Here is a 19,094-nt window from a genome sequence, read left to right on the forward strand (position 1 = left end):
GGGAGTCGATATAGCCATGTCCGTCTGTCCGTCTGTCCGTCTGTCCGTCTGTTTCAATACCGTTTGCGAGCTCAGTTTAAAAGCTAGCGATCTGAAACTTTCACAGTCGTCCTAAAACATGTGTACGCAGATCAAGTTTGAAAATCGCCCCGATCGGACGTCTATATCCTATAGCTCCCATAGGAACAATTGGATATATCTTGCAAGAATTTATGATATTTCGCGCAGTGTAAAAGCTATTGACATTAATCTTTACAAATCGTATTTTTTTATGCATACCTTGATCAGGGTAAAAGCGCGTGGCGATCGGACGTCTATATCCTATAGCTCCCATAGGAACAATAGGGTAAAATCGGTTAAAATTTAATGATTTTTAGGATATTTCGCGCAGTGTAAAAGCTATTGACATAAATCTTTCCAAATCTTATCTTTTTATGCGTACCTTGATCAGGGTAAAAGCGCGTGACGATCGGACGTCTATATCCTATAGCTCCCATAGGAACAATAGGGTAAAATCGGTCCAAATTTGATGTTTTTCAGATTATTTCGCGATGTGTAAAAGCTATTGCTGTACATTTTTTCAAATCGTATTTTTTTATGCATTCCTTCATCAAGGTAAAAGCGCGTGCTGATCGGACGACTATATCCTATAGCTCCCATAGGAACAATACGGTGAAATCGGTCAAAATTTCATGTTTTTTAGAATATTTCGCGCAGTGTATAAGCTATTGACATACATTTTTTCAAGTCTTATTTATTTACGCATATCTGGATTAGGGTAAAAGCGCCTGCCGATCGGACGTCTATTTCTTATAGCTTCCGTAGGAAAAATAGTTAAAGGCTGCGAAAGTATCCCTTTTTTTCTATTTTTATATGACATTTTTGCAGTATAAAAGCAATTGACATTAAACGATGCAAATTTAGTTTATTTTTGTATACCTTATTCCTTTCGCTACTTTTTCAGTTTTAGCAATTTCGGCAAAGTCTGCAAGGGTATTAAAACTTCGGCTTGCCGAAGTTAGCTTCCGTCCTCGTTATAAAAGGAATAGTTGGCATGCAGTTGTTCGTTACGCATGACTTGTCGTTAATGAACAATAAAGTCAACATGTGAAGTTGGGCATACATATATACTAACTATATAGTACTATTTCCTATGAAGTCACTGTAAATTGCACTTTTATAACTATAGTCTAAGCTGAAAAAAACACACATCGATGTTTTTGGCCACCAACATTGTTACAAGATAAATTAATATTTTCAACCACTAATTACTGGTCAGCTTTAGCATGGCAATTAAAAACATTTTACAATCATGATCTTAATTTAGAGCTTGCACAACATCAATAATACTATTAATAGTTCTTCGATTAATACCTATTTAAATTTTACACAGTAATATGACGTAGTATAAAATACCAATTTCCTATTCCAAATACGTTGTTCCAGATTTTCAATTTACAAATAGTTGTTTCTATTCAATTTCTTATAGATAATATCCTGATTTTTACAAATTAACCGAGTTATTTACATCACAAGCTATAAGATCATTTGTATAATATAAGCTGCATAAGTGTTAAAGCCCAGATCGGAATAGAGAAGCAATCCTTTAGCAGTATATATTTACACCCTCTAGTTCCCATTAGTTCACAACACTTCAAATCAATACGGGGAAAGGCAAGTCATTGAAAAGGCAAACATTTAATCGCCTTGACTGGCACTTTGCCTTCAATGTCACGACGTCCTTAATGGGCCAATAAAAGTGTCCTTCTGCACAAAGCGGAATGGCCATTAATCAGAAATCAATAAATAAGGGAATCCAAACGGCCAATTCCCCTAGAAGTTAAGCGCAAAAAGTTTAATTGTGCAAACATGATTGAGGGCATTTCTACGAAAGACAACAAAATCATTGATTTTTCTCTTTCTTATGCTGCTTTTCCTTCTTGTGCTTGCCTTAACGAATCATTGTTGTTCTTTTGCCTACACAGACCATTTGAGGTTGTCAGCTTATTTCTGTTTGCTGTAGTGTAATGTTGTTTCCCACGCATTGGCTAAAACCATAGAAAAAGCACCACCCCCTTTGATTACGCAACCCTTACTTCCAAGTTGATTTTCATTCATTTCCTTGACGTATTTTGGTGGAATACCCTTGGGTTTCGTTATAGTTTGGTTATCGTTCTGCCAGCCAAAATGGCGTCACGTCAACGCTGCGAATACGCAATATTTTGACTGGTGACCTCAACAATGGGAGGTGGAGGCACAACACAAAAAAAAGACAAATACACACACCCCAAAAATGTTATCAACTTCTATTTGCGAGTGCGATCTTTTTCGCTTGAATGCAACTTTGCCTATAATTTGCCAATTTTGGTTATTCGAACAAAAACAATTTAATTTGAGATCTTTTCATGCTGATAATTTGATTTAAACTGCTTAACATCATCAGCGACTGTATACGTCATACATATACAGATACATTATCTGGCTGGTTCATTTAATCGACGTTTGCCTATTAAGTGGATCGCATTTTGTGCATCTCTCGATTTTGAGTAAATGAATCTTGATGAACTCAGCTGGCTTAGAGCGGTTCTCGGCGGTATTTTTATACGTCTTTAATATTAGATCATTGATGGTTCTTTTATGTATTATTGATTTATGATTGAATGATAAATCAATTTAATTGATATAACGTTAAAATAATTGAGCAAAGAAGTGGCTTTTACGGAACCTAATTGAGCACAAACTTTAATGAGCTTTTGAATTAAGTCATCGGTAGTAATTTAAAACATAACTGTCGCTATCGTAGGCTAATAAATGACTATTACTGTTTTTATATGTTGTTTAAAGTTCAAATTGTTGAGCAAAAAAATTAAATTTTTTTTAATTTTCGCTTTATTTATTTTTTAACAGAGTTTTAAGCAGAAAAGCTGGGATATTCAGCAAACCCAAATATATTTTGAATGTACACTTTTATTACATTTTTGTTAGGGCTAATAACTTGCTTTCTTTCCTTGCTTCAGTCTAAATTCCATTAAAAGAATTCAAACTTAAAGAGATTGAAAAAATCGTAACTTATTATCTAGCTGTTACAGTCTTTACCATAACGAATATTGGGTATGAAGATCAACTTCAAATTAATATATGAATCTTAAATTAAAATTGTCACCATAATGAATGCGTGAGATGGGCTCTTATAAATTGCGAAAGAAGCATCAAACCCCTAATAGAATTGCACACATTAGACCCAAAAACTAAGGTACTTAAATTTTGGCAATGCACCAAAATAACTGTGGTCCGCTATAAGAATATGAACAATGTTAATTATAACTATTAATTTTAGTACTCGTAAAAATCCAGATCAACCAATTCATTTTTATACTTCACCCATAAAACTGGAAATTTTTGTCAGAGTGCAATTGTATTCCCTCGGACAACTTTAATGCAGATTACGTGATGAAATCGTTTTGAAAATGCTGACGTCCTTGGCCAATTGTCAGTCGCTCAGCAACTGCAACTGGAGATGCCATAAACTCAACGAAGTTGGGGAAAACTATAAAATTTTATCATAAAAATCAAGGGATGAATGGGGGGCAGAACATAGCGAAGCATCCGCCACGACCCACATTTGCAACCCACACAATGACTGCGAGCACTTTATGTCGTATCTGTGTGTATCTGTATCTGAAGCTGCCGTTGGTTGTGGGCTGTATCTGTGTGTCCGCTAGTATCTGTATCTGTATCTGTGCGAAGCAGTTGCAACAAAGAACCGAACTAAACTCAAATAACAACATGTTCAGGTTTCGTATTTTTCTGTTGGCCCATTCACAGGGAGATAGCGAAGGTGAGGGGAGAACAGCCCACCCTCTCGCTTGCTCCACATGGCGCAATTTTCAGGTCAAGGTCAGGCCTGCTGGTGTGCATCTGTGTGTGTGCTTGTGGCAAAAACGATTACATTATATATATTTTTTTTCTTTTTCAAGCAAGTAATGCGCTTTTCGAAAGTTGACGAGTCCTTCGCCCGATCCTTGTCCGTACTTGTTATACCCTTGCAGAGGGTATTATAATTTCAGTCAAAAGTTTGCAACGCAGTGAAGGAGACATTTCCGACCCTATAAAGTATATATATTCTTGATCAGCATCACCAGGAGAGTCGATCTAGCCATGTCCGTCTGTCCGTCTGTCCGTCCGTCTGTCCGTCTGTCCGTCTGTCCGTCCGTCCGTCCGTTTCTACGCAAACTAGTCCCTCAGTTTCAAAGCTATCTGCTTGAAACTTTCCCAAAAGTTGTCTTTCTATTGCAGGTAGTATATAAGTCGGAACGAGCCGGATCGGGCGACTATATCATATAGCTGCCATATAACTGAACGATCGGAAAAGCCATAACTTTGGTGTTTTTAAAGTTAGGAAGTTGAGATTTTCTATGGGTTTTATTTTTGGCTAATCATTCTGACCTACCGAATTTCATAAGGATCGGTAGACTATATCCTATAGCCGCCATATAACTGATTGATCGGAAATGCCATAACTTTGGTGTTTGTAAAGTTAGGAAGTTGGGATTTTCTATGGGTTTTATTTTTGGCCAATCAATCCGACCCACCAAATTTCATAAGGATCGGCCGACTATATCTTATAACTGCCATATAACTGAACGATTGGAAATGTCATAACTTTGGTGTTTTTAAAGTTAGGAAGTTGGGACTCTTTATGAGTATTAAGAATGCATCATATGAATAATTTTGGAGAATATAATTTATGGAATATTCTGCAAGGGTATATCAACTTCGGCTCCGCCCGAAGTTAGCTTTCCTTTCTTGTTATACCCTTGCAGAGGGTATTATAATTTTGGTCAAAAGTGTGCAACGCAGTGAAGGAGACATCTCCGACCCTATAAAGTATATATATTCTTGATCAGGATCACCTCCTGAGTTGATATAGCCATGTCCGTCTGTCCGTCTGTCCGTCTGTCCGTCTGTCCGTCTGTCCGTCTGTCTGTCCGTCTGTCTGTTTCTACGCGAACTAGTCTCTCAGTTTTAAAGATATCGAATTCAAACTTTGCACACACCCTTCTTTCCTTTGCACGCAGTATATAAGTCGGAACGGCCGGGATCGGCCGACTATATCCTATAGCTGCCATATAACTGATTAATCGGAAATGCCATAACTCTGCTGTTTGTTAAGTTAGGAAGTTGGGACTTTCTATGGGTTTTACATTTGGCCAATCAATACGACGTACCAAATTTCATAAGGATCGGCCGACTATATCCTATAGCTGCCATATAACTGATTAATCGGAAATGCCATAACTTTGGTGTTTGTTAAGTTAGGAAGTTGGGACTTTCTATGGGTTTTATATTTGGCCAATCAATACGACGTACCAAATTTCATAAGGATCGGCCGACTATATCCTATAGCTGCTATATAACTGATTGATCGGAAATGCCATAACTTTGGTGTTTTTAAAGTTAGGAAGTTGGGATTTTTTATGAGTATTAAGAATGCATCATATGAATAATTTTGGAGAATATAATTTGCAGAATATTCTGCAAGGGTATTTCAACTTCGGCTCCGCCCGAAGTTAGCTTTCCTTTCTTGTTTTTTGTTTGGTTTTCCAAAGCTCAATGACGCGGACACACACATACATACACTTGAAGGAACCCGCACACAGATACTTTGCATAATTCCATTTTGCACTGCGTGAGTTGCGCTTAAATTCGCATAAAAAACAAGAACTCAGATAAAATGGCGGATTGTTAAAGGAATTTCAACTCCTTGCTGACATTGTTCCATGATGTGCATAAATTTTACGCTTAAATGATTTTTATTGAGCGCTTGGCAGAGCGCCTTGTTCACATAATATATATTTTAAATTTATCGGTATTAGTTTGCATTATCCATATTGAAAGTCCATTAACTATAAATTATTGCAAAAAAAATATAAATTTCACAGAAATGCATATAATTTTGTCTTTAACGAATTTTATTTGCAGAATTCAGATCTTAATGAAAATGTGCAAATTTTAAGGCTATCAATTGTGATAGAAAACGTAGAGAATAAATGAAGAAGAAATATAAAGTATTAGTGCTTATCTTAGCTGGCATAAAACCTAAAAAATTATATAATTTATTTAACTTTTCTAAATATCCACCCTTTTGAGATGCTATTGTAGCTGTAGTTTATATATCGTATTTATTACATAGCTGTTTCTAAGCATCAGGGAAAATTATGTTTTATAGAGGTTTAAAAGTTGTTTCACCTACGAAATCTCCATCCTGTATTTCCGCCTTGTTTGGGATCCAAGTAAATTTAATATGTGCCAAGATTGCACTAAGCCTGATGAAATAGGCCCCATCACGGTAATCTCCCATTACTCCCGCGCCTTCCATCTCGTGTATCAAGGCCCACTGGCCCAGCACGTGCTCAGCCAAACAAATAAATCCTGCCAAACATCCATTCAGCCATTGTGTTGACTACCTCAGGAATTATGCTCTTACAATGGTACTCGAGCATTAGACTTGCCGTTCATTTTCATACAGAGATTTTATTTTCTTTTTCTGCGCGGTGTTCGGTTGTGTTGTGCTGTTTTGGGTTCCATTATGAAAACGTTTTTCAAGGCGAAATGGTTTTTGTGTTGTTTCATGCTGGGCGCCGTGTGTCAGTTTCAATTGAGTGGGATGAGAATGTGAATGGGTACGTGAATGAGTTTGTTCTTTGGCAGAGCGACTCAAGGTTTTCCAGCAACTCTTTGGATGAAAATACTTGGCATGCTGGTGCCCCAAACACAAACCCTCCTTCCGAGTGCTTAGAAGTGTGGGCCCTTGACGGAAAAAAATACTTGGACTGCCTCTTTGGTACGTGACTGGTCGACTGGTTGTTTGGGCAGAGGGAAGTCAAAGTCAGGGTCGAGTAACATCATCGTTAGGCCTCAGTACTTGACAGTATGAAATGCCCAAACATGTAATGCTCGCACCATGTAAAATATATAAATAATTCTGTCGAGTGACTTTAAACCTTGGTTCTTTCCGTTTCGGGTGATTAAAAATGCTAATTAATGTGTGTAACACATCAATTTTAGTCACATATTTTTGGGGCTGTTAGTAATGTTTCTCTGGGGAGGCATATCTCATCCCCCATTACGGCTGGACTGCCCATACCTTCAGCTTGTCTCGCATCTTAAACAAGTTGTTGGACAGTTGTTGTCCCACAAGTGCCTCCAGCCGAAGCTGTCATATTTCTAGCCGCGCTGTCAACTAGCTGTCAACAGGCGCCATTTGTTGCACCCACAAAAGCTGAGAGGAGCTGGAAAAGTGGGAAACCGTCGACCCAGTGCCTGACTAACTTTTTGCTTCAGAGACATATTACATTTTTGTACCACTCGACAGGCGGTCGGAGCTAAACAAAACGGTGGCTCACTCTCCAATTGAATCGAAAAATTATGTCGTAAAAATAAGAAATAGTCATTGTAGAGTCAAATAACTTTTCTCATAAATTCATACTTTTATCTGTTAATAAAAGCACGTTAGTTCAGACACCTGATCTCTTTTTTAAAAACCTCTGGGGCTCTATGGAGTGTTGAAAAACCATACTTTTAACTATTCTTAGCTTTGGGTTTAAATGCAATCAGAATATTTTTTCAAAACATTTCGAACCAAAAAATGTCGTCAAAAATGAACATTTTAAGATTTAAAGAGTTTTATATACATAAAACTAACTTACGTGATGATATTTAAATAATTTAAAGGATTTAATAAGTTTGAATATTCAGTATTCGAAAATATTGAGTAACCCACTTGTTTCTGTTACTGCATCTCGCATGCTCTTTCATCCGTTTCACGTTTGTTATGTAAGCGTTGTTCATCTCCCATTTGTACGAATGTGTTTTTGTGCGAGGCATGCCACGAAATGCCTTGTGGCATGTCAGAGCACTGTGAATGTTAATTAAATACTTTACTCTACGCTGAAACTTCGCTTTTAATGATGACACATGAAACACCCACACAATCACCACAACACCACAAAGCTCGACAAATTGCAGCTGAAACAGAAATTAATGAAAATTGGCAAAGTTTCAAATGAAAGCAAAACAAAATTTGCCAATTGCTTTTGTGATTTGAGTTTAGTTTTTTTTAGTTTAAGTAGTTTTTGTATAACTATGGCAAAAGAAATACTGTCGTTTACTGTTTTACTTAAACTGAATAAAGTGTTCTCTTTTTTTCGTTTAGAGTAACCAAAAACACAAGTTTTTCAAAAAGTTCAAATTTTAAGCCAAATGAAAACAATTTAATATGTTCTGTTACCGTCCTAAAAAGAAGAGATTTACTCTGAGTTAAAGATATTATTTTATTAAATTTGGATGAAATAAAGTTGAAGTTTAAATATTTTAAAAACAAATTTATTTAAAGTATTTAATTAGTCAAAGATCGTTTTTAAGATTTGACATAAACTTTAAAAATTTTGCAATGGTTATTTTAATTGTTTGGCTGGCCAAATTTTTAAACTTAGTATTCCAGCTTTATGATCAATTTATTTTAAATTAATTACGAATTGGGCTCCACGCAAACCCGTTAGGTGCGCTACCAAACCGCACAACTAACTTTTATTAAACAAACGACAAGAATTGCTAAAACGACAAATCGACAACAACTGCATGAGTATAAGTGTTGCCAGCATGGCGGCAACAGTAACAACAAAATGGCTGCGTTAGCCAACAAAATGGCTGCCAATATGGCGACTACCAGCAGCAACAACATCGGCGGCAGCGAACAAGCGCTGCAGCAACAACAAATGCACCACCAGCAACAGCAGCAACAACAAAACGTCAATTTATTGCCAGCTGCAGTCATACAGCCCGAATATTTACTCAATAATGATCGCGGTTTATTTAAGGTTTATTGTTTTATCAAAGATTTCATCGGGTAAGTAAATAAAAACAATAAAGGATGCCTAATGACAAGACCGTTTATTTCTTGAAAACTTAATTAATTTGTTCAAAGAATTTCTGAGTTAACTAAATTTGTAACAACAAAAATGGATAGGTAGAATTAAAAAATCGTTGTTTTTAAAAAGAATCTTTACTAAGTAAAAGTATTAAATTAATACTATTCAAAATGCCGTCTATACTTTAAAGTTGGACTACTAAATATTGTGTTCAATGTTTTCTTTATTAAAAAGATAACAGTGTTTTTTATTACATATACTAATAATATGTTTGGCAGTCTCATAAGTTTAAAATGTATGTAACAATAGTTTCAATTCGATCAATGAATTTAAAAAGCATGGTTAAGTTTTTTCTAAAAATTAACAGATTTCAAACACGTGGTACTCAAAGGGAAAGCGGAGGTATAAATGCATACTATCTTTAGGCAGAAACATTTTAAAGCACTATTGTAATATAAAAGTGAAAAAACAAAACTTGTGTAGATTGTAAAAAAAAAAAAACATTGTTTTGTTTTCTACTAGAAAACTAATTATATTAACTAGTAGCTTTAAATACCTAATCGTATTAGTTGCTTATTTTAACGATCGATTTCGTTAAAGAGTACCTTTTGATTTCATGGCAAATAAGAACAAATTAACACCATTTCTGTATTGGATAAATAAATTTATGTTACCTACATTTAAGATTAATTTTGAAATCAATGTAAATTATGATTAACACCTGAATGTTCGGAGCTCATAATTTCTTAATTTTTTCATTTCTCCAAATTCTTATTTTTGGAGGGCACCCTGTGTCGGAATTTTTGTTTTATTTTCTTTTTGTATGCCGGCGCTTATCGTTTTTCATGACACTCACACTCTGAAAATTCCATGTGTGTTTGTGCCTTTATTTGTTCATATAATTCATATTTAATCAACTGATAATATAAGAAAACTGTTCAACCTGCTTTTGTGCTGACTGCCTGTGTGCTGTGCTCCAATTTCTGTGCTCCTGATACACTTGCTGACATTATCACCTGCCCTGGCACTGCGAATGATACGCCAGCGACTCTACGGGTATTTGATAACAACCAGCCACTTGATATTTTCCAATGCGGCGACCGAGTAGCACCAGCTTTTGTTATGACACCAATTATTAGAAGACTCACTAGCTAAATCGAATGAGTACTAGACTGAGAAAAGGAGGTACTCTATTTCGTTTGGTTTCTAGTATTAGAATGAGATCTTTCAGATCACAATGTCCCATTCTAATAATATGGAGATTTTATCTGCAAATAATGATCAATTTGTTGATTCTGATAGGTTAGCATATGAAAAACTAAACCTAAACCTAACAAAGACTATTGCTTTTATTTAACACAAGTACGCCATGAGATAAAATCTTTTGAGTGCTAGCTAGAATTCAATTGAACCCTAAAATCCCCAATAGGAAAATTTAGGAGGCAGCCGCATTGACAAACAAATTCAGAATTCCACTTAAAACCATTTCGGCCAAATCAAAAGAGCGTTATCAGAAGATGTATGAGGAGTTAGGAGTCTTAGGTTATATGGTCAGCATTGGGTTGACCTTGTGTGTGGCCGCTCTGGGATATTTCTATCACTATCAACTGCGAACCGGCGGAGGTAATCGGCTAGATGTTACCAAGTTATTTGCTCACAATCTGCCAGATTTGCCGCCGATCAAACTCACCTTGGCTCAGTTGCTGGGATTTGATGGGACGCGGAGTGATGGAAGGATACTGGTGGCGCTCAAGGGAAAGATCTACGACGTGTCCAACGATTTGCCAGAGTTCGGCTTGGATGGCACCCTGTCTCATGTAGCTGGCAGGGATTTTACCCATTACCTGAACATGATAATGAGCCTGCAAGACTCGGAGATCAACTATGTGGATCGTTGGGAAGCCATTCTGGAGAAAAATTATACACGTGTCGGCATCGTAATCGATGATCTTGGCAATCCCCTTATCAATACAGTTGAGATTATGAGTGGTAGTAGTTCCCAAAATGCTAAGGAAATAGAGGATGGCCAGGAGGATGTTTTGGAAGCAAATAAAATCACTGAAACTGATTCAGAAACTAAGATTTTAAATGTTTTGTCGAATAAGACATTGAATGAGGTACTTACAGCTGAAACTTTGCCATCGGATACAGTATCACAGAAATCTGGCATTGATCTAAATTCAGATAGCATGATTAATAAGGAAGTGTCTGATCATTGAATAAAAAGAAAATTTAGAATTAGCTTGGGGTGTTTTTAAGACATCTCCAAATAAATTCAAAGGTCCTTAAAATAACTGTCTATTTACATACTTTTTCACGAAATCCAAAACATCTCAAAGTTAATAAATATTTTACACCAACCAAAATTGATATTGAAAAATTTCTGGGGCACCTTGTTTTGCAATTTTCTGACAAAACACAATGTTCGTCAGAATACTTTTTTAAATGTGTTTTCAACTTTATCGGATTAAACGGAATTCGCAAAATGTTCACGTTAAGTTTGGTCTACCGTTATGCTACATTTGTGTATTCATTTAGTTTCCTAGGAATCTCTTATTTGCTTTGAGGGGCCCAACCAACCAGCCTTCCCAAAACCACTTTGCCTCTCTCCTCTGGTACTTGGCGATAAGTGCCAAATTAGGCAGAGTGTTTCAATTATAAGGCCAAACCCATTCAATCTTTGACTCATCCTCGAGCTGTCCACCTGCCAACAGACTGACAAAAGAATATTCTGAGTCGAGGAAAGGGCGAACGAATTGTATACCCAAATTTTAGCCATCAACACCCACTCGCTTGGTGGCACACATCGCGCGGCTATGGCCAAAATTGGCTAACCGCGAAAATTGATGCTATTTTCCTTTTCATTTTGTTTGTGGTCGGGGCTGTTGGCCAACAAATTACACTCGTGTGACGTCTTTTGGCAGGAAGCTCTTTAAAATTGCTGAAATTTATTTTTACTAAACCCCAAGCATTAAATTTGTTGCTATACCTGATTACGACAATTAATTAAACCAACATTTTTTTCGGTTCTTGCTGTATTTTATTTTCATCTTCATTGTCGCCATTATCGACTACAGAGACGACTTTTTGCGTCGTTTTCAAATTGACAGCGCTTTCAATCAGTTTAAAATTAATTATTTGCCTAGGCATAAATACTTGAAATTGATTGGAATTGGCTTACAGTTAATTAATTGATATTTATTTTTGCATTTTCTTTTCAGGTAAGTGTTTTCTTTTTCTAACTCATCACAAAATACAGTAAGTTAAACGGGGTGGGATAATTGAAACAGAGGGATAATTAAGTGGAAGAACGTGGGACGATTAATAATTCAGATCAGGGTTTGAACAAATAAGTTGATGAAGGGGGTTAAACGGCCATTTTACAATAAGGCAATAGAATTTATAAAATATTCAACCAATACCAAATGAAAATGTATGTGCAGTAAAAAACCAAAAACCCCAAGTAAATAAGTAAAATCAAATCAGAATTTTTTGAAAAGATTATTTTAAATTATTAAAGAAAAAAAACAATAATTATTCATAAATGCAAAAATGAATAGGTAAAATTATGATATAGATTATATTATATTTACGGAAGCGTATTTTTATAGTTACCCATCAATATGTTTCTTTGATTAAAAAGTAATCTTTCTTTCAAAATCTTGACAATAAATTATTGCGAAAAACATTCGGAAGGATTTCCTGTATCCGAAACCATGTCATATCACCTCACACTGACTAATGGTCTAAATATAGCAAATGACTAAACAATACCAAACATACCTGGCTTATCGCTCCACCATATAGATTAGCAGCATGGAGATAAGACGCGAGTTCCTTGATGAGAACGTTCAACTGACAGCTGTCCAGTCGTCCCAATGACTTTCAACCAACCAATTGCAATTAAACGCCAATTAGACATGTGTACGACTGTTTACACTATATATATATATATATATATATATATATATATAGATGCATATAGACAGATATAGATATAGGTGGTGGAGGAAAGCAGCGCAAAAATATACCAAGCATAAATTCGCTTTAGCTACAAACTATTTTTGCCGCTTTAACATTTGCTCAACTCTAATGAGCCAATAAATTCACATTACGTATACGCGCAGGTGGCCAGCTGCTGTAATTTGCTTAAATCAGAAAGCAAAACTGAATCGTTTGCATTTTCCTTCGCTTCGTTTTTCCCTGGCTTTTCTTTCACTCAGGCGCGGCCTGTTGTTGGCTATAAATTTCACGCTAACTCGACACTTGTCGCAATCTCTTTCCTCTAATTTTCTTGTTTTTCCCTGCAATTTACCCCATGTCTCAAGAAATCTTATTTCCATCTGTACTGAAAATTAGCCATTAAATCTGTTTCCAGTCAGATGATCATATAGAACATTTGATAAGGAACATGTGCCCAAACGTTTCGTCTTGCTTTAATTTTTTGATTTTCATAATTATTTTGCTTTAGTTTGTTAGCCGAGTGGCTTTAAAATAAAGTGCATATGCTTTCCCTGTCATTTGATATCTGTTATTTGCTTTATTTGACGTCAGCTAATAGTTGTTATTGGTTTTGTTGAGGTAGTATAATTGGAGTGAACAAATTTAGTATAGTCATGGTATCTTAAACGAAAATGTAGCAGCAATATTAAAATTCGAGAATCATGTATAGTAGCGGTTACTTCAATGCAGACTGCTATCAGCTTTCCTTTTACTAAGCTTGTGACTTATTGATTTTGTGGTTTTCTTTCTTATCAGTCTCATTTACATATTGGCTTTTTCCTAAGACCAACCCAAACAATAAGTTATTAATTCCTGTTAAGACCCATTTATTGACTGGAGGATAAAGACTCCATCAAGATAAAGGGTTTTCAAGGGCAACGGATGTTCTAAGCAATATAAAACCATTTTTGCAGAAAAAAAATTGTATACTATAAATAATAATATCTATATAAACGGTAGCTTTGGAAACTAGCTTAGTTTATATTCCCATAAAAATAATATAATATATAATAATAAAATAATAATAATATATAATAATAAAATAATAATAATAAAAAGTATCCATTGTTTTGTAGTAAGATTAATTTAATTTAACTGTTGAAAAGGCCGTAAAAATCATAACATTTCTAATGGATACCTTCTTAAACTCTGGATAACTAAGTTAAGCTGTAGATCTTTTTCGCAAGCGAATACTTTACAAAACAATTGTATAATTGATGATGATTGCCATTCAATCAGCTTCCATGGGCTTATTTATGCCCAGTCCCCTTAAAAAAGCTGTGCTTCTGCCCCTATCTGTTTACCTTTTTTTTCGTTCTCCATTTTTCCCCACTCCACCTATCACTCAATGCTAATTATCAGACTGCGATTAGATATACTTCTTATGATAAGGGACACACGACGGTTTTTTGATGTAATCTACTCAGTTTTTTCGCCTCTCGAGTTTCGTTTTTTCTTGACTTCTTTTCTTGTTATCGTTCATCGGCGTCGGTGCTTTGCTCCACAAAAAAATACAATAAAATAAAAAATAGCTTCGGCACCGGTCGTGTGTGTAAATTTTGTTTCTCGCCTATTTTTCGTCTATGTCGTCGCCGTCGTCTTCACAAACTAAAGAGAGGAGAAGCGTAGAAAAAATGTATTTTTGAAAATAATTTTATTGCTGCCTCCGAGCGCAGCCACCACTGTCGACGTCGCTGCCTTTGCTTTTTGTGTTCCGATAGTCGTTTTTGGATTTTGTGTAAAATACAGTTTTTGGTTCGAATTCAGTAAACAAAAACTTGTCGCCGGCGTGAGACGCCAAACGCGAAGCTGTACCAACAAAAAGTTACAAACGAAAATCCCAAAAAGAAAAGACCGAAAAGTATTTGTTTAAACAATTTGCTATAATTAAAGCAGTAGCTCTCATTCTGTCCGTCCATCGCTATTTGTATCTTACGGATACGCGTCAAGCGATGACGTGCGTTAATTGTTGCTGTTTTTTTTTTCGTCGGCGATGTCGATGCCGATGTCTCGGTACCCTGACCTTGCTAGTGATTGATTGTGAATTCTTTGCTTATTTATCTTCGGATCTGCTTTGACCCCTATATACTTACAGTTGAGATACCAATCTATCTATGTACTTGGCGATCGCACGCACAATTTTTCTAAATCGAATTTGTCTAAAAATAAACCGCAAGCGAAAACAAAATGAGGGAAAAACGCAAAAACAAATTGTGGAACACATTTTGGGTGGTTCAAAAGTTTTGCCTTAAATTCGGTTTTCTTGGTGGGGGATCGTTTAATTTGATTTCACATTCGTATGGAGCCAGAAATGGTCCGGAATAAAGTAGAAATATTAATACTAAGTAGTGAAAAGTTCCATTATCATGTGCAAAATAAATAAAGTTCGAAAAACTTAAAAATTGCCAATAATCCCATTAATAATAAACCTATCACGAATATCAAACAGAAAATCAAATTTAACTAAATTTAATTATTCATCTTATATTTTTTATTAAACTTTTTTTCCATTCTTAAATATTTTTCTCCATCAGAAAATTACTGTTTAATCATGTAGCAATCGGTTCTATAATTTCTGAAAATTCTTCCCTTTTTAAAAATAATGATTTCAGAAGAACAACAAAAGTGCACTCACAAGAGTAAACAAGAACAAAATTTAATGCATTTAAACTTTAACACCGTGTTTTCAAAAAATACTGAGCAGAATCACGTTTTGACATTTTGTACACAAATTCCTCCTGTTTCTCAGGCCCTTCTAAGCAAACATTTAATTTGTCTGCAATTTTAACTTTGTATCTCCCGAATGCTCGTGCGGCTGCTGTGCGTATCTTAATAGATAAATTTAATTGGTTAATATTTATTTTTAGTCAAGACTTGATTAATTGCCACAGAGAGGAGTTTTCTCAGTGCTCCGTTCGGGGAATTCTCCACCAGCTCGTTCCCTCATATTAGTTTTGCTATTTGGCACGCGCAACCAGTTCCAGACAGCGCTTAACAATTTATCAGAGAGAAATACAAAAACGGCGACAGCAACAATGTATGCAAAATATATAAATAAAATTATAAATACAATTGGCCAACGTATTGGGAGCTGTTGGTTGTGTTGTTGTCCAAGTTGAAGTGCATGTTTCTCTCGGCTTCTCTCCTACGACTCTCACTCTCTGGTCGCGAGAAAAATAAAATAATGCAAAATTCGAAAATTCAAAGCAATTTTTGTTTTTAGTTGTCGTTCGACCGGCTACACAATTCGTTTGCTGTTTCTCCTTTCTTCGCCTGATTGAATAATTAAATACCCAATATTTCGGCCTGGTTTTTTATATAACAAACAGAAACTAAACAAGTCGTCCAAAGCGCTAATTTATAAGCCCGAAAAACAAATAAACTCAAAGTGAAAAAGTAAATATTTACGACAAAAGTCCAATAAATCAAGTTGAATAAAAAATAAGTGAATAACAGAACCGAAAAAAAGTCAAAAAAAAGTGAGAGAAAATGCTGAAATATCCGCGCACCACTTCGTCCACATCGTCGGGTTACTTCGACGATGATGAGGCAATGATGAATCCTTATCAAACGCCCCCAGCATCGCCGCAATCCGTGCCCCAGTATCTGCAACGCCACATGGTGCGAATGTTCAGCACTGAAGTTGATAAGTAAGTCGTCCTCGAACAGGCCCTCTTTATAGTTTTAACTTTCTTTGATAAAGGCAACTATGTTTTCTAATGACCTTCTTAAAACTGATTGCTAAGAAGGAGAGGAAAAAAACTGGACTCAGATTAAGCAAGCAAACAAATGTTTTAGTTTCAACAATAAAATGTTGATGTTATTTGTTAATTAATCTTGAGTTTCAAATGCTGGAATTTACTTTAATATATAATCGTTTTAATTTTTCTCTTCGCTAACATTTTTATGACTAATATATTGTATTTCTGCTCTTACATTGATGGTTTTATAGAGGATAGTATAAAATCTATATATATTCGTTGAATAAACCATAATTTCCATTACCGTTTTAGTAGTCAAAGATAATTAATAAAACCTATATTTTTGTAAACTTTTCTAAAATACCATTTAAGGAGTTCAGTAACTTTCACCCCACATACATCCTTTGTGTCATAATCTCACTCTTCCCGTATTCCGAAGACCTTGAAAGACCTTGAAGAAAACGCAAATACCTGACAAACCAACATTTAAATTTCAAATGATAATTACAGGCCTCATGTGTTATGGGATTTAAGCCTAATGGAAAGTACTTCGTAGTTTGCCAGACCCCTTATAAATATGCAAGAGAAGGTCTAGAATCAGTTATATATAGTAAGTGATTACAAATGAGGAAATTAAATGAATACGGCACGAGAAAAGTTAGTTAACCATTTTTCACTCACTAAGATATTTATAAATCTTTTCAGTCGGTCGGAAATGGCAAGTGAAATTATTGCTTTTAAAGGGATCGAAATATAAAATTCTACAGATTTTATGTGCTACTTAATCAACCTTCTGTTAAACGTCTAAAGGCAATATATACAAAAAAACCCATTAGTGAATAAAATATTCGTTCTATACCCCTTTTTTCTAATTAACGTCAACAGCTTTACAAAAAAATTCTGTCATGCCAAGTCCCAATTTTGCGCTCTGAAAAGTAACATTTTCCACAATTTATTTGTATTTTTTATTACAAAATCGTTTGCTTAATTAATTTCCATAAATACAAACGCGACTGGTTTCAACAAACAAAAACAGCAGCAAAAATATTTTAAATGCAAATTTAAATATTTGCAAAAAGCTTAGGTTGAAAAGTCGAAGAAAAGTCAATTAAAATTACAAGTCAACGGTGAGGAAGCAGCGGTTGCAACAAAATCGTTGCATTTTATACGTCCGCCCGCCTTCTACTGTATTTTTTATAAAACACCTTATGCCCTTTTCTCTGTGTTTTCTTCCCCTTTCTATTCTTTTTTCTGTTTGTGATTGTGGGTGGCTTTTGTTTATTTTAACAGCCACGCGCGCACATGTGCCATGTCCCACCCCCTCCCCACATATTATCGCAGAGAAGTTCATTTGTTTGACCGTTTATCGCATTCATCGCTCATTGCATTTCTAATTGCATATTGCAAAATGCGCTTTGTAGTGCCCCGTATATAGTGGCAAATCGTTTTATTCTAGCCGGATGTCACATCATCTTGATGGTCTGCTAGGAATAACGGTATATAAAATAAGGTTTATGCCTTGAATTAATAAAACCTAACATTAAAAAAAATACAAAATTGCTATTTGACTAATAAAAGTTGATTACATAGTTTTAATTTAAAACACGGAGAAAAAAATGTTCATTCAGATCGTGTTGGTAGTGTTGTAGAAACAAATGTAAATTAAAGCCTTATAGGGTGCGGTGCTTTGAAAACGATTAAAAGATTTCACCAGTGATTAATGATAAGATTTAGCAATGTATTTAATATTACAAAAAACTGTCTAAGCAATTAGTTTTTTTTAATATCACTAGTACGATTGACTTTTTACTGATTGTGACGCAAATTTACACAGTTTTTTTCTTTATTCCTTTGTGTTACTGCCCTTAGAATAGAGCTGTTATCTCTTTGAAATGTCTTTACAAGGGAATCTTAATGATAATGAATCGGGAGCTACTAATGAGCTCAAGGCTCTTTCATCTTCTGTTAAAAATGAATTGTTATTTAATAATCTGTGAATTGATATCACAATCTTATCTTATCTGAAATTTTCGAAACTTAATGCGAAAAAAAGAACATTTGTTTCTTTGTTAAAGAACCTTTTTGCGGCTTTGTCATAATTTCCATGTCATTTTAATACTCAAGGAGCTTTTGCAAAGGACTTCATTGTTGTTGCAGAAAAACTCAAAGTAATTTTCACTATCTTCAGGCAAGACATTATTAACCCCTTGCCTCCCTGAATCAACTTCTTCACTTCCCTTTCTCAATTAACTTGGGGAACACGCAACTTTAATTTGTCATTTCTTGTTTTACCTTTTGTGTGCTACCTTTCTGAGTTTTCCCATCTCTAATCTCTTTTTAATTCACGCCTACAACCCAACAATGAGCAGTAATTAGGCGAAACTTTTTCATAGCTATTTTTTTCCTTTTATCAATGAACTGCCTTGAACTCGAATAAACACAAAAATATCAAGAAAAAGCT

The 19,094-nt window shown here is 35.2% G+C and overlaps 2 protein-coding genes across 2 annotated transcripts in view; both read left to right on the forward strand.

Annotated features, from left to right (window-relative positions):
* LOC108050577 (protein bunched, class 2/F/G isoform) overlaps positions 1–19,094 on the forward strand; it is a 109,273-nt gene that overhangs the window by 49,394 nt on the left and 40,785 nt on the right.
* LOC108050579 (membrane-associated progesterone receptor component 1) lies at positions 9,129–11,221 on the forward strand. The gene has a single exon (XM_017132312.2). It carries the CDS (start codon positions 10,448–10,450, stop codon positions 11,147–11,149), a length of 702 nt encoding a protein of 233 aa, XP_016987801.1. The 5' UTR covers positions 9,129–10,447; the 3' UTR covers positions 11,150–11,221.

Source organism: Drosophila rhopaloa, unplaced genomic scaffold (genome assembly GCF_018152115.1).
Source record: "Drosophila rhopaloa isolate 14029-0021.01 unplaced genomic scaffold, ASM1815211v1 contig_2, whole genome shotgun sequence".
Lineage (NCBI taxonomy): Eukaryota > Metazoa > Arthropoda > Insecta > Diptera > Drosophilidae > Drosophila > Drosophila rhopaloa.

What these genes read in the sequence shown, in the direction of transcription:
- LOC108050579 (XM_017132312.2), top strand. Translation starts at nt 10,448, where the DNA reads ATGTATGAGGAGTTAGGAGTCTTAGGTTATATGGTCAGCATTGGGTTG.